The following is a 15,570-nucleotide window of genomic DNA, read 5'->3' on the forward strand; positions in this document are numbered from 1 at the left end:
CAGCTGCAGATTGTGGGCACCCCCTCTGGATCACCCTGGGTGGAAGGAAGGGATCCTTGGGGTGGATGGGGTCCTAGTGTGTCGGGAGACTAGAAGCAGCCTGCCCTCCCGCCACTCACTTCTGAGCACAGAGCATGGCCTGACTGACCCAGGTGCTGTGGGGCTCAGGATTGGTTTCCCCCTCCCCTGTAATCTGCCCCTTCCGCACTAGCAGAGGCTTAATACCCTGGGGTTGGTGGCTGACTGTAACAGCTCTTGGTTGTTGTGGCTTCGGTTTTTATTTTCGCTCATTCTCCAGCTTTGGCAGACTCCACATGAGGGCCCTAGGCTCTTGCCAGACAAAGGTTTGGGAAAGGAAAAGCCTTCATCCTACCTACTCTGAGAAACTTTCCAAGAGGAAGGGGGCTCAAAGGAAAGTCGTGCTGGCTCTCCCTGCCATTAAAATGGCAATATCTTGGTACCAAAAAAAGCTCATGCAGGTAACTAGATACACAATCATGGGCCCATTTGCATGGACATACCTCTTCTCATGGACACACGGAGACACACACACACACACACACACACACACACACACACACACAATGCCTCATTAATATTCTGTTGTTCCCGGCCCATTTGCTGCTGGGGCTGTGTGTTTAGCGTCCGCAGCTGTGTTTGGTAGGTTAGTCCAGCCGAGCTCTTGGCATTGATGGATCCCTGATTCACATGGCTCATCATATAATAAACTCTCAGCTGTGCAGAAGGAAGGGGGTGGGAGGGAAGGACCAGGGAAATGAAAGGGGTGGGGGCAGGGAGGATGGGGACTGGGACTGACCCTGCTAGTGAAACCATCAGGTAACGAGATCTAAGAGCAGGGGGTCACAGGTGCACTGTGCAGGCCAGAGGGGGCTCTAATTAGTCTCGTTTGTCCTGCACTTAATGTCAAGCTCATTAAGAAGGCTACGGAGTTAATCAACATACCACAAATTGGATTTTTAGTTCTGCAGCCAGTTTTGTGTACATTATGGAGACTCGGACACGATTAACTCCGGGAGAGAGGATTTCAAGCCAGGTGCTCTTGGTGCCTTGAAACTTCCCCCTCCCTCCTCTTCTCCACCCCAGCTTCTCTCTCTCTGTTTTCTCTTCCTTCCTTCTTCTCCTGTGTCTCTTCTCCCTCCATATCCCCCACTCCCCAGTCACTACCTTTTTTCTTTCCCTAGACTAAAGATTCCATATAAAGTCACTTAACATTCAATCCAATTCACAATTAAATTCACTAAAATTCAAACAGATGCACAACTCGGACTTAACACACACACACACACACACACACACACACACACACACACACACACACACACACACCACCTTCTTTTAAACTGTCATGGCCTCCAGAGGAAAAAATATATCAGTTGGCAGGTCCTTGCTGAGTGGCCCCGAATGACTTTTAATTACTGGCCTGATTGGGATTCTTCATGGTCCTTATTTAATTAATTTATTTATATCTTAATGAGGGTGCTGAATCCTTGATTAAAGCTCTAATGGTTGGAGATTCGTGGAAGATTTGTGTTAGATTTAAGACAGCAACATACATATAGCCACACAGACACAGAAAGGCAATGTCATCCAGAAAGACATATGTGTGTGTGTGTGTGTATGTATGTATATAGGCAATATATGTCTTTCTGTGTGACACATGTATGTAGGTGTGTACGTATACAGCCAGTGGGTACCAGGGTATGAATTGGCCCAAACTCCCTTTAAATCTGAGGAAGTCAAGGGTACTTGTTACTGATCTAGCCCTAGGCAGGGAAGGAGTTAAGGGGGATATTTCATTGCCTAGGTATGGGGTTCTGAACTGATTTCAAGGATTCATGAACTTGGATGGGAGGAAAAAATTACATTTTTCTTTCTACTAACCTCTTGCTGAAATGGAGTATTTCCTTCAATTAGTTTAAACAAAACAAACACAAAAATCACCCCATGATTCTGAGAAGGGATCCATAGATTTTACCACTGTCCAAGGGGGTTCATAACATGCAAAATGGTTAAGAGCTCCCTGCCTAGGCCCAGGTCAGCTCTCAAATCTACATTTGAAGGAATCCCTTGGACATCATTGACTTCCCTGCGGCCCCTACCTTCTCATCAGTTGCTACCTGCCCAGGGTCAAAGTGGGTATAGAAGGGATCTCTCTGCTCCCCCAGCCTCCCTTACTATGGACAAGAGTCCCCCATTCCCTTCTCCTTCTCCAAGTCCTCTGTGTTCTGTTCATGACGTCTCCCACAAACCAGAGACAGCATGTGAATGAGCAAGCTTCAGCATCCACTCCCCACAGAGCTGTAAAAACCCTTTTGAATCATCAGAAGGGATGAGGATTTATGTGGACATGGAAACCCTAATTTGGGAGGGGGAGGTTTGGTTAGAGGCCCGAGGTAGCGGAGTGGGGAGAGGAACATTTGAGAGGGAAAGAGAGTAAAATATCATTTTAAAGAGGAAGTAAAGGCGCAGGCATGTGAGTCTATAACGAGAAGGACAATTTATGCCCAGGCACGAGTGCAGTTTGACATGGGAATAATGAAAAAACGTAGGTCATTGTGGATGACTTAAACCTTCAGCAGCTGAAGAAAATGTATGAAATGCAGAGGACATTACACGGTTGGCAGCCCCGCACATCTGCAGAGGGACAAGTGAAATACAGAGGGCCATTCTTTACCATAAACTGTGGTTGTTGGAGATGCAGCCCAGAGAAATTGTAATTACAGTGACAAGACGAATCAGCGATATTTAAATATTCATGAACAAAGTCTGGGGTGATCAATCTATCTTTATTGTCCGCTCCTTCACTCCCGTAATAAGTAAGTAGCTGGAATTCTCACCTTTCATCCTGAGAGGGCCCTACTGCTGGAATGAAATCCCAAGTTTGTTAAGGCCCTAGACCCTCTCTTCTGACCAGCTAGGGTACCAAAGAGGGTCAAGTGCTGACAAGATTGGTGAGAAGGCTACAATTCCACAGACATTTTTTAAGCACCTGTTACATAGAATTTAAAAAATGAAAAGAAATACTCCCTGCCCTCAAAATCTTCCATTCTTTTGAGAGATTACACTGTATACAGATAATTTGAGGGTCGAGAGGCTATTAATTGGGGTACTCGTGGGCTGCTATAGGAGGTATCACCTTAAATAAGGTTTGAAAGAAGCTAAGATTCCTAGAAGTGGAGGTGAGCAAGAAGCACCTGTCAGTGATTGAGGACAAATACACGGAGCCAAGAAATTGAATGTTGAGTTTGAGGAACAGCTTAGTAGGTAGTAGTGTAGATTGTAAGAAAAAAATGATTTGAAAGCCTAGAAAACTAGGTTGCAACTAAATTATGGAGAGCTTTCAATCCCAAGCCAAGGTGTTTGAATTCTTACTCTTGGACTGAAGAGGTATCTCATGAGATTGAGGACTGTAATGGGCTGGAGAATCTTTCACCTAACCTAAGCTATCTCATTGGCTTGGGGTAATAGGTAAGTTAGATAATAGATAGCATTTACCTGATATTTAATGTTTTACAAGGTGTTTTACATATTTTATCTCATTTGATTCACGCAACTCTTCAAGAGAGAGAACTCCATGTTACAGATGAGGAAACCAAGACTTAGAAAATATAGTGACTTGTCTATGGCCACTCAGCTGAATTTGAACTCAAGGCTGCTTCAAACTGGGTCCAGTACCTGTATTCACTGAGCTAAAGGGACAAAGGACTTAAGGAAAGGTAGTGTCATGAAGTAGAGACACACTGGCATGGAGTCACACAGTCCTGGTAAAAATCTTAGCTCTGACTTTATTAATACAGGCAAGTCATTTAATTTCCATAAGTCTCAGTTTCCTTATTTGTAAAATGGGAATAATACACTGCTTCTAGAACAGTGCTTTACACATTTTAAAGTGCAACAGAAGTGTTGATATTATGTTACTATGTCATATTTATATTTGTTATTATGTAGGTCATCAGGGGCATAATTTTATTATTAAAAATTATTCTCCTTGGGAACCAAAGCTGCCTCTCTCTAAAAGTCTCTATTCTGGTCACCTTTTGGACCTGTCTTGTTTTTCCTTCATATAGCCTTCCAGGGACTCTAGGAAGTAAGTACATTTTGTAGTAAAGTACAGGAAATACTCATGGGCATGTCCCAGAGAGTAAGTAGGAACTGGGTCCATGTAAGCAGAGATGGCACCTTAAGTATTCTTGGACAGTGACAGTAATAAGCTACCTTCTTCCTCCCTGGTCTATAGTTCCTATTGTCCCCAAAGGATCAGATGAGAAAATGTTGCTGTTGTAGCACAGCTAGGTGGCACAGTGGATGAAGTGCCAGATCTGGAGCCTAGAAGACCTGAGTTCAAATCTGACCTCAACAAGCCACTTAACCCTGCTCGGCTCTGTTTCCTTATCTGTAAAATGAGCAGGAGAAGGAAAGATCAAACCACTCCAGGATCTTTGCCAAGAAAACCCCAAATGGGACCACAGAATCAGACACTACTGAAGCAACTAAACAACAATCCTTTGTGTCCCTACAGGTGACCATCCTTACGAATGCGAATTCTGTGGCAGCTGTTTCCGGGATGAGAGTACACTCAAGAGCCATAAGCGTATCCACACAGGGGAAAAACCCTACGAGTGCAACGGCTGTGGAAAGAAGTTTAGCCTCAAGCACCAGCTGGAGACCCATTATAGAGTGCATACAGGTACTGAGGGTTATCACCTTGGGAAGGAAGATAGGGAAGTTGGGGAGGAGAGATGTGCAGGGGTCTGGGGCCCCAACTTTGGGTGGTAATGAAGGGGTAGGTAATAGATATTCAACAGGTTGAAGCTAGACAAAAGGTCTTGGTTAAGATTAGTTTGAAATTATAGACATTCTTTTAAGGAAATTACATTTTAATGGCAGAGACAACATTCAGACAACTATATACAAACAAGGAATTGGAGATAATCTCAGAGGGAAGACACTAAGATTAAGGAGGACCTAATAAATAATTTTTTTTTAACCTTTACCTTCCATCTTAGAATCAATACTATGTAATGGTTCCAAGGCAGAAGAGCAATAAGGGCTAGGCAATGGGGGTTAAGTGACTTGCCCAGGGTCACACAGCTAGGAAGTGTCTGAGGCCAGTTTTAAACCTAGGACCTCCTGTGTCTAGACCTGGCTCTCAGTCCACTGAGCTACCCAGCTGCCTCAATAATTTTTTTAAAAAGAGGACCAGGAAAAACTTCTTGAAGAAGGTAGGATCTTAACTGAGTCTTGAAGGAAACCAGGGAAGCCAAGAGGCCGAGATAAGGAAAGAATTTCAAATATGGGGACTAGCAGTGAAAATGCACCATTTGAGAAATGGAGTGTCCTATACAAGGAACAAAGAGGTCAGTGCCACTGGATCTTAGAAGATGGGGAAGGGAGTAAGTTCATGGAGGCTGGAAAAATAGAAAAGGACCAGGTTATGAAGAGATTTAAAAGATAATTTCAGGATTTCATATTTGGCCCCAGAAGTGATAGGGAGCCACTGGAGCTTATTGAATAAAGGGCGGAGATAGTAGTAGCATGGCCAGACTTATGTCTTAGATAGAGGAAGTTCATTTTGATACCTGAGTGGAAGATAGGCCAGAGTAGAGAGACAAATAGGCAGTCTTTTGGAATAGTCCAGATGTGAGATGTTGAAGGCTATGCTCTGTGGTGGTGCCAGTGTCAGAGCAGAGAAGGGGACACTTATAAGCATCAACAGGACTTGGCAGTCAATTTGGTTGTGGTGTGTGAGACAAAGTGAACAGTTAATAATTGCTTGAGAACTTGAATGATTGGGAGAATGATGATGCCTTCAACAGAGAAGGTATGAAGTGAAGAAAGTTTGGAGGAAAAGATAAGTTCAGTTTGGATGTGATGAGTTTGAGATAACCAATAGGCAATTGGAGATACAAGACTAGAAATCAGGATAGAGGTTAGAGCTAGTTAAATTGGTCTGAAAATCATCTGCCTAGAAATGATCATTGATCAATGGAAGGCAGGAGAAGAGGAGCCAGGACTGTGAACAATGTGGATGAAGATTCAGGAGACTATGAATAAGCAATTAGATAAGTAGAGAGGACTAGGAGAAGGCAGTGCCATAAAATCTAAAGAGAAAAGAGTATCAAGGAGAAGAGGATGATCCTTAGTGTCTCAGGCTACAGAGAGGTCAAGAAGGATGGAGATTAAGAAAAGGCCATTAAATTTAGCAATGAAGAGATCCCTGGTAACTTTGGAGAAAGCAACTTCAGTTGAATGATTAAGTTAGAAGCTGGATTGCAGAGAGTTAAGAGAGTGAAAAGAAAGGAACTGAAAACCCCTTGAGAAAAAGGCCTTCTCAAGGAGTTAGTTCAGTTATAAAAGGGAGGAGAGATGTACAATCACAGTGGGGGTAGCTAAATAGTGAGGGTTTTTTGAGTATGAAGGAGACATGGATGTATTTGTAGGCAACGAGAGCAGCCAATAGATATGGAGAGACTTAAGATGAGTGAGAGTTGGGATGATTAGTGGGAGGAAATCTGCTAGAGAAGACCGAATGGAATGGAAACATTTGCCTTGGCAAAGAAGGGCCACTTCTTCATGTAAGACAGAGGTGAAGGAGGGGGTCTCAGTAGCAGAAGGCATCTATGTGATGTGTGTTGAGTAGGAGGGTAGAAGAGGGAGTTCTCAGCTAATGGCTCCATTTTTTAAAGTGAAATATGAGGCAAAGTTCTTAGCTGAGAGAATGGAGGAAAGGGAGCCTTAGAGGGCTTGAGGGAAGGACAAAAAGATTCAGAAAGTCACTGAGGTTATATATCCCAGATCACAGGTGTGGCCTACCTCTTCTCTCTGCTCTGTGAGAGTTTGAGTGATTTTTGGGGGGTATTAATTTTATTCTGCTTGATAGTATACAATATTCTTCCCAGCCACCTTTGCCTTGAATACTTCTTTCTCTGACCTTTGAGTACAATGAATGGGATAGTGAATCTATTAGGAAGTTGGAAAAGGATTGTCTTGCCACAGTGAGGACCTATCTTGAGATGATGTAACAGATTTTGTAGTAAATGAATCGGTAGAGTTTCTTGACTTTCTCTAGTTTTATTTGGCACCCTATGAATAAATAGGAGCAAAGACTGGATGGTGGGTGTAATCTAAGACTAGGGCTTTGTATGTAAGATAGATGATGAGATGGTGGACAAGGGACTTTTAAGTAGAAGATAGAGCAGAATAGAACTCGTTCTTCAAGGGTTCAAGATGGGAAAGGGAAGAGAATGCAGCTATTATAAGGGTAATGGCCTAGAACAACATTGGCGAAGTATTGGCACAGGTGCCCAGCCGGTACTCAGGGAGCTGCTCCATTCCCCATCTTCTCAGTGCCTGAGGACATTTTTTGCATGCCTTGCCCCCTGTCCAGCTGCCCAAAGCAAGCACTTCCTCCCTCAGTTTTCCTGGGTAATGTGGGGGCTCACAGACAGCTTGAATTCGAAAACCTTCACCAATGCAAGCTTAGGAAACAACTTAGAGGAGGAGAATTTGAAGGTCACTGAGAGAATGAAGAACTGGTTTAGGAGAGATAAACAGAGGAAAAGATGACAGGATAAAAAATTATCAGATAAAAGAATTTCCTAATTCATGAATGTAAAAGTGGAAGACTTAAGGGTGATGGCAAATGAGGATAGGACCACTTTCATGTGTAATTAAGGTGGGATGGTGGAGTGGGACATGGGAAGTAAGTAAATTAAGGGAAAGGGATGTTAGTGTGTTTGAGGAAGTGAGTGTCTATACATATTTATTTAACATATAGATTTATATCTATCAATCAAACTGTTGAAGTGTCTTATAAAAACAGGAGTTGGGGAAGAGAGGGCTGGGAGCTTGGCATGGAGCTTATTGAGGAAAAATGCCCGAGTGTCCAGGGGATCAGTAGATAACAGCTACTAGTGTCTTGATTGGGTAATAAATATGCATTGAATGAACCTCAAAGAGGTTACTGAGTGGTGGTGGTAAAGTGAGAATCTGGAAATTGGGGGCAGGAAGAACAGGACAAGGAATATTCTGACTCTTCTGACAACCAGTGAATTGGGAGAGGCAAATTAAGAGTGAAATGCAAGTGTTAGAAGGGTTAACCAGTGGTACCATGTCATCAGGAAGGAGCCAGGTCTCACAGGTCTCAGCAAATGCGAGAAGATGGAAGGAGTGATGAAGGTTTGAAATGAAAGCAAGCTTTTTATATGAAGGAGGCATTCCAGGGAACACAATGGAACAGTAAATAGATCTAAAGTGAGTCTTGGCAGGAGGGGGGCCCTCTTGAGAGAGATGCAGGAAAGGAGAGTTTGGGTGGGCAGTGGAAGGTTTATACAGTTAAGATGAATTAAGGCTGAACTGAATACTAATTTGAAGGTTAGCCTGAGGATTGAGTTTAGATCTGAAGGTTAGGGGGTCAAGGTGTGGATTGATTTTGACTAAGCCTAAAATAATCAAAGGTTAGGTTGAGGACAGAACATATTGAGATAAAAATAAGCATTGTTTTGTACAGGAACATCAGCAGTTTTTGTTTTGGAATGAAGAGAAGCAGTCCATATTTCATCAGGAAGATTGGAGGGAGGTAGAATTAGATTTTTTTTTTTAATTCTTCCTTCCAGATATAAGAAGCATTACAGCCTTGTAAGCCAGAAAGTCTTTGTCATCCCTTCTCTCTGAACAGGAGAGACCTTTTATATGTCATAGGAATGGGAAGAGCTGACTAGTCCAGAGGCAGAGAGTGTGATTCAGTGACCTCTGGGTGGTTCTGCTGGCTTTCGGGAGTCCATTTGTCTATGGAAAGATTCAGAAAGATAGGAGAAAGCCTTGTCCACAGCTCAAATCTCCTATTTATTTTCTTTTGGAGCTCTAAGCAGGCAGCGCCTGATACTTGGAGAGGATGATAGGAAATCCTCATCGCTGGTGCCCACGGCAACCCAAAGGCCACTGGAGTCCCAAGGCTCCTACAGCCCTTTGCTCAAGATGTGGCTTGGGTTGGCAGATCATTAAATGCATTGGCGGTAACTATTGTAAATAGCAGATCGATAGTTAGATCACTTTGGCTGTTCATTACTTCATTATTTGTGGGTCCTCTGCACAGAGTGAGTATCAATATCCAGACAGCTGGCCAGTTAATTACTGTATTGAAGCAAGTTTCCCTCTGATCCCTACCTCAGCTCCAGAGGACTGTAGCAGAGGAGAGAAATAGGGGAATTTGGGATAGGGCTTAACATTGTCTAGGCAGATCCCTATTCTCTATGTCTCCTGGATACACAGTGTCAGAGTCTCCCAGACTTCAGCTAACACCAAAGGAAAACTGAGGGATCTTCTAGGGGTCTAATCAGCTTGAATAGCCATGATCTTCATCCTCCTCATTTGCCCACTCCTCCATCTCTTCCTTTAGAATATCCCCTTCCTCAACCCTATCTCACCCCAATGTTTGGCCTGGGAAATATTTTAACCTAGGGAATGGGACCCCCTAGGTCCTTACCTCCTTCTCTGTGAAGGGTTTCCCTGGTCCCTCTCTTGATTTCCACCTCCCTTCAGTGGGAGGGAAGGAAGAGAAGACACCTCTACTGTGGAGGGAGGTTTCTGAAAAACTGTAGAGAGTTGGAAGGTAGGGATAGAGAGTCTCTTGGAGCATCTGATCCATGTCCCTCTGTCCCCACCCAGGTGAGAAGCCCTTTGAGTGCAAGCTCTGTCACCAGCGTTCCCGGGACTACTCGGCTATGATTAAACACCTGAGAACACACAATGGAGCCTCCCCCTACCAGTGTACCATCTGCACCGAATACTGCCCCAGCCTCTCATCCATGCAGAAGCACATGAAGGGCCACAAGCCTGAGGAGATCCCACCTGACTGGAGGATTGAGAAGACTTACCTTTACCTGTGTTACGTGTGAAGGGGGCTTGCAGGGGAGGAGGAAGAGGAGGAAGTGGAAGAAGGTTTTAAGAGAGAGAGAAAGAGAGAGATGAAATCATTGAAGGACTATGTACACACACACACACACACACACAGGGAAAGAAGAAACAGAGGACTGGGTTATAACTATATTTGATCTTGATGTCTATATAAGATTCTCTCTTGGGGCTCATGCCAGGGGGCTAGGTGCCCCAGATCACAGGTGTGCCCCATTCTGGGACAGTCTAAGTAATTTTCATGGGGGGGGGGGGTGAGTGTTTTATTCTGCTTTGATGGTGTTTTTGTGTTCTTCCCTGTCACCCTTGCCTTGAATCCTTCTTCCTCTGACCAGGAGCCAGGTTTAGTGGGAGTGGGATACATCTGAACAGAACTAGGCAGGCTTATTGATCTCTATATAACCACTGTCTTAACTCCCCTCAGACAGTGGTTGCAGGGTAGGAGGGTTTCAAATCTGGAGTTGGGGGTGTCAAGGGAGACAGTATAGATGGAGTTTGTCATCTGCTGTAAAATAACAATGCTAGTTGGCTAGGGTCCTGCTGCTTCCCCCAGAAAACACAAATCTCTCTCTTTTTTTCTCTCTATCTCTATCTCTCTGTCTCTCCCTCCTTCCCTTCATCTCTCTCTCTCTCTCTTTCTCTCTCTCATATCTTAGCCTTTTTCTTCTCTCTCCTTATATTTAGTAGTCCTCTATTCTTGATAAGAACTTGTCTCCTACCTTCCCTCCCACCCACACTGCCATGTCCAGGTTCCAGTACCCAAAGCCTCTAGAAGGCCCCTTATATATTGAGCCTTCCATTGGTAAAATGGCACCCTCTCTATCCAGTTCTTTTAAGAACTGTCTCTGACACAAAGTTCAGGCCTTTCCCCACCCACTTCTCCATATTGCTTCCTCGAAACAAGAAATAAAACAGCAGGCTACTCCAACCCCAATCTGCTGTCACTTTAGCCCTTGCCTCTGGAAATGGGGTCAGGGAAGGAAACAAGAAGACACACATAGAATCTTACAACCAATTTTTTGGGGGGAAGGGACACACAGCTCAGTTGAAGAACAAATATTAAGCGCCTGCTATGTGCAAGACATAGTGCTAGGCACTAGATATAACAAAGATAAAGAAGATGATCCCTGCCTTCAAAGAGCTTACAATCTCTACAGAAAGGGAAATATTTAGTGGACATCCCTACTCCACCCCCAAGCCTAGGGTGCCTCCACTCCCGGAGGAGGATGATGGTGGGTGGGTCTTATGGTCTCCTAGAATTTGCAGGAAGGCAGAGGAACAGCTCTCCAGGTGTTTGGGAGCAGTTCCCAAGATCCACCAGGAAGGACAATACTGGGGTACAAAAGCCCTGGGCCTCATTGTTAGATGATCTTGGCCTGCTTCCCCTACCTGCTGTACCCCTGAATCTGCCAAGGAATAGAAGAGGGGAAGAGGAGGCTTTTTAGTCTCAAGTTGCATTTTGCTTCTTTTCATGCCCCCCACCCCCACCCCCATTCTCTTTCTCTCTGCGTTTAGCACATTGTACTTGAATTACCTCAGTTTTTTGTGACCTCATGAGCTTTTCCCCCATGTATGTGTGGATTTGTTTTTTTTTGTTATTGTTATTGTTTTTGTTTTTAAGGGGCCTGCAGGGGTGGTCTTTTTCTTGTGTAAAGCTATAATTGTTTTTACCAACTTCGGCTGCAATCTTCCATCCCCGTAGCACCTAGGACTTATCTCCTGCCCATCTCCCAGCCACACCCAAGCCCCTGGAGGAGACCAGGGATGCAGCGCTCTGGATGGGAGAGTAAAGGCCTATTAACATCAGGGGAGAGTGGGAGGTCCCAGATGGGAGTCTCCAGGGGCTTAAAATAGTTAACTCACCTACCAGCCTGGCCTTTATGAGAATGGCAGAGCTTCTGAATGGTGAAACCAGGCCATCTGCAAAGCCCATCCACTTAAATCATGCCCCAGACTCTCTTAAAAAGCCCACCTTTCTACCACTTCTAGTCATTCAGGCTTCTAGGTCTGATTTATTTGGATTATTGTAGCTGTGTGAAGCCACAGCTTCGTGTGTGCATTATCATTACCAAAATTGGTATTTTTTTTTTTCTGGGCCAGTCTGGTGGGAGACTAAGATTTCGTTTTGGGGGGGGGGGGTTGTTTTTGGTTGGGGGAGGGATTTTTTTTTTCTGAAAGCTACCTCTTATGTTTGTTTGTTCAATTCTTTCTGCTCCTTTCCCCATCTTCCCCATCTTGTTCTGCTCCCCTCCCCTCTCCCCCAATTTTGAAAGCACATTGGCAATATTTGTGTTTGCTTCGGGATGGGCTGCTGTTTCATCTCAGGCTTTATTTGCAATGGTTGTGTGTGCGCGTGCATGTTTGTGTGTGTGTCTTTCTCTGGGAAAGTTGTGGCTGCATTTTATCTATGTTTTAAAAAGTGATTTTTTAAGGAAGATGTATGTGATGGGGAGGATCATGAAGAATAAAGGGAAGTTGGAGGGATGGGGTGCTGCTGTGACCCCCCCCCATCCCCTCTGCCTTTATCCCTCCTACCACCCCATTCAATCTCGTCCACCAAATCTGAAGGCCTTAAAAACTAGGGGGACAGGATTTGGAGGTTGAGGAGGAGTAATCACATGATAAGACCAGTGGTCAGGGGCAGGGGGTAGACCAAGGGAGGATGCTGTTTTGTAGTTATTTTAAGATTTAGTGTTTTGGGAAGGAAAAATAAAAGAAGTTAAACTTGAAATATGTGACTAGGACAGATGTTTGTTTATAATGTGAAAAAGAGAGTGGTATCATTTTGGGGAGGGGCAGATAAAAAATTCATAATGCACTAAAAGTTCCTCACCCTGGACCCCTCCCTTTTCCCTGGGAAAGGGGAGGCACTAACTGACCACTTGGAATTACAGATCCCAGAAATGAAGATTTTTTAAAAAGGTATCACACAGTTTTGTGGGGAAACATTCAATCTATTCCATAAGATTAGTTGACTTTCCTCCTCTCCCCCCACCCCTAATATCTCTAAACCCTCCCCATTCAACCTGGGTACCTCCTTCCCAGTTAATAAAAGCTGAGAGGGTTGAGCTGATATTTACAAAGTGTAATATTTTTGTAATATTTGTTAATTCCTTTGTCAGTTCTCACAGAACCCTGCCCTTTCCTTTTGCAATGTGAATGGGGAAAAAGAAGAAAAAAAAAAACACCTGAATGTGTGTGTGTATGCTGCTGAATGTGGGTGCTTTTTGTGTGTGCAGTTGTGTCTTGAAATCATGCAGTATTGTAGTAATTTGGTGTTGCAGAATTGGATGGTACTAAATCGGAGCCAGCTGCCTCCCTGATGCCCCCAGGGCTCTGCAAATTCAGAGGGTTAGCCAGAAAGGGGTCAGAGTGAGCTGTGGGGTTTCACAAACATGATTGCATAGGACTGGCACTATACTCACCACCCATGTAAGCCCAGGCACAACTGGAGTTTGAAGGACAGTAGAATCTATTTCCCAACTCTCCTATTTTCTCCCATTGCCCTACAACTAAAAGGAAAAAAAGATCTGAATTTGCCACTGCCTGGTTAACTTTGAGGGTGGAATGTAGGGGAAACAGTAAGAAATCATCAACTTTCCACCTATTTGTAGAACTAGAAGGACACAAACCTGGGCCTTTGAATTTCATAAAAATGGAGGAGGATTTAGGGCTGGGAGGGGGGAAGAGAGTCTTGTCTCTATTGCCATTCAGTTCTCAAGAGTTTTGTTTTCCTTTTCCGACTAGTGCCCTCCCTCCCTTCCTCCTCCTTCTCCAACTCTCTCTCTCTTTCCCTCTCTCTCTGTCTCTCTCTCTCTCTCTCCCTCCCTTCCTCCCTTCTTCCCTCTCCTCCTTTTCTCCCTCATTCCCTCCATCCTTCTTTCTCTTTTCTTCTTGCTCTCCCTCCTGCTCCCCACTCCACTCAGTTTTGGCACTGCTGACAACCAGCCCCTGCTGGCTACTGCCTTACCCCTTGTAGTGAAGCTTTTCCAGTCAGAAAGCCAGAAAAGTTGTGAAAGAGTTCCCTCTAGCCTCACAGACTGTGATTCTCTTGATCCTCCTCAGTTACTTGTGGCATTCCCCTCACATTCATGTGCTGCCTTTCCATTTGCTCCCTTAATCATTTGAAGCATTAAAATCCTATGTACATATAGGATAGACATATATAAAATATATCTGTATCTAACTATATGTGTATATACATATAGATATATCTATATATATGGAGAGAGATATAAAAAATGTCAAACCCCTGCTGCTTTGTGTTGCCAAGGATGTGGTAGTAAAAGTGGGAAAATAGTTGTTGGGTAGCAAGGGGGCACTATGGACTCCATGATTCAGTACAATCCAAGGATGTAACATAGGCTTGTTTAATCTTTGTGCCTGAACAGTTTTTTTTCAATGTTTAGAAGAAAAGAAAAAAAAAACTGCTGCAATTCCTCACAAGTGTATGGTACCTTTCTAGAACCCATTGATTGGTACAACCAGCTGCAGGGATGTCCCAGGAGAGGGGAGGAGGACCATGGGCTTGCTCCCTGTTTAGGGAGTAAGAGGTGGCCTTTGTTGAGCTCCATCCTTGGGAAGATTGGAACCATGTTCTAAAGCCCTGATGTAGGAGGATCCAAAGGAACCAGGATGTGAGTGATCTGGGACAAAAAAAATTTTTTTAAATAATAATTTTAGAAAAAGACCAAACTGTGCCCCAGAGGGAAAAGGTGTCAGATCAGTTGGGAATATTGGGGTCTATTTTCCCTGACCGATTTTTGTCTCCCCAATTCCCTACTTCCTCCTTTCCTTCCTCCCTCCTGGACCTTCTACTGCCCTGAAGCTTCCAGGCACAGGGTGCCCAGTGGCAGAAAGGAGGCACTTATATCTGGATGTTTCAGGAGAAAAAAAACAACAAACAACACACACGGACAAACTCTGCTTTGGTGTGAATGGTGGTGGTGAAGAAATCTTGAGTGAGCCAGAAGAGGGGGATAGAAGGAGAAACTGGAAGGTGGGACGAGGGGGAAGGGGGCAGGAAGAGAATGGCTAATAGGCCAGCTAGCATGACACTGCCTCCCTCCCAGGCCACCCTGGGCCATCCCACTGTGCAGACAGGGTACCAACCTCTTGGTGTCTATCATAGTGTTTGTTCACATAGTGTTATGCATGATCTTTTTAAGGTTAAGAATCCATGGTGATACACCATGGAATCCTACCCATATATATATATATAAATATAAATATATATGTAAATTATAGCACTGAGGGCTGCCGCCCTGCTGGACCAAGCAAAACTAAGCCTTTTGGTTTGGGTGTTTTTTTGTTTTGTTCTGTTTTCATTTTGTTGGTTTTTTGTTTTCGTTTTCATGGCTTGTCTTATGTCGCGACAGCACAAGTGCCAGTCCGATCGCTCTGTATTACAAAATAGTGTTTTAATTAATTGATGTTCTAGTTAATGTCTACCTCAGCACCTCCTCTTAGCCTAATTTTAGGAGGTTGCCCAATTTTGTTTCTTCAATTTTACTGGTTCCTTTTTTTGTACAAATCTCTGTCTTTCTCACCTCCCCTCTTTCTCACCTCCCTTCTTTCTCCTCTTCCCTCCTTTCCTCTCTCTCCTTCCTTTCCTTCCTTCCTTTCCTCTCTCTCCTT

At 44.1% G+C, this 15,570-nt stretch overlaps 1 protein-coding gene across 2 annotated transcripts in view; it reads left to right on the top strand.

Annotated features, from left to right (window-relative positions):
* The window catches only part of ZBTB16 (zinc finger and BTB domain containing 16), a 265,114-nt gene extending 253,507 nt beyond the window's left edge, over positions 1–11,607 (top strand). For both annotated transcript variants that reach the window (XM_044669574.1, XM_044669575.1), the window contains 2 exons: positions 4,541–4,708; positions 9,688–11,607. In XM_044669574.1, the coding sequence (XP_044525509.1) occupies positions 4,541–4,708; positions 9,688–9,917 (398 nt within the window). In that variant the 3' untranslated portion in view covers positions 9,918–11,607. The remainder of the gene's footprint in view (positions 1–4,540; positions 4,709–9,687) is intronic.
* Positions 11,608–15,570: the final 3,963 nt, after the last annotated feature.

Source organism: Gracilinanus agilis, chromosome 3 (genome assembly GCF_016433145.1).
Source record: "Gracilinanus agilis isolate LMUSP501 chromosome 3, AgileGrace, whole genome shotgun sequence".
In the NCBI taxonomy this organism is placed as follows: domain Eukaryota; kingdom Metazoa; phylum Chordata; class Mammalia; order Didelphimorphia; family Didelphidae; genus Gracilinanus; species Gracilinanus agilis.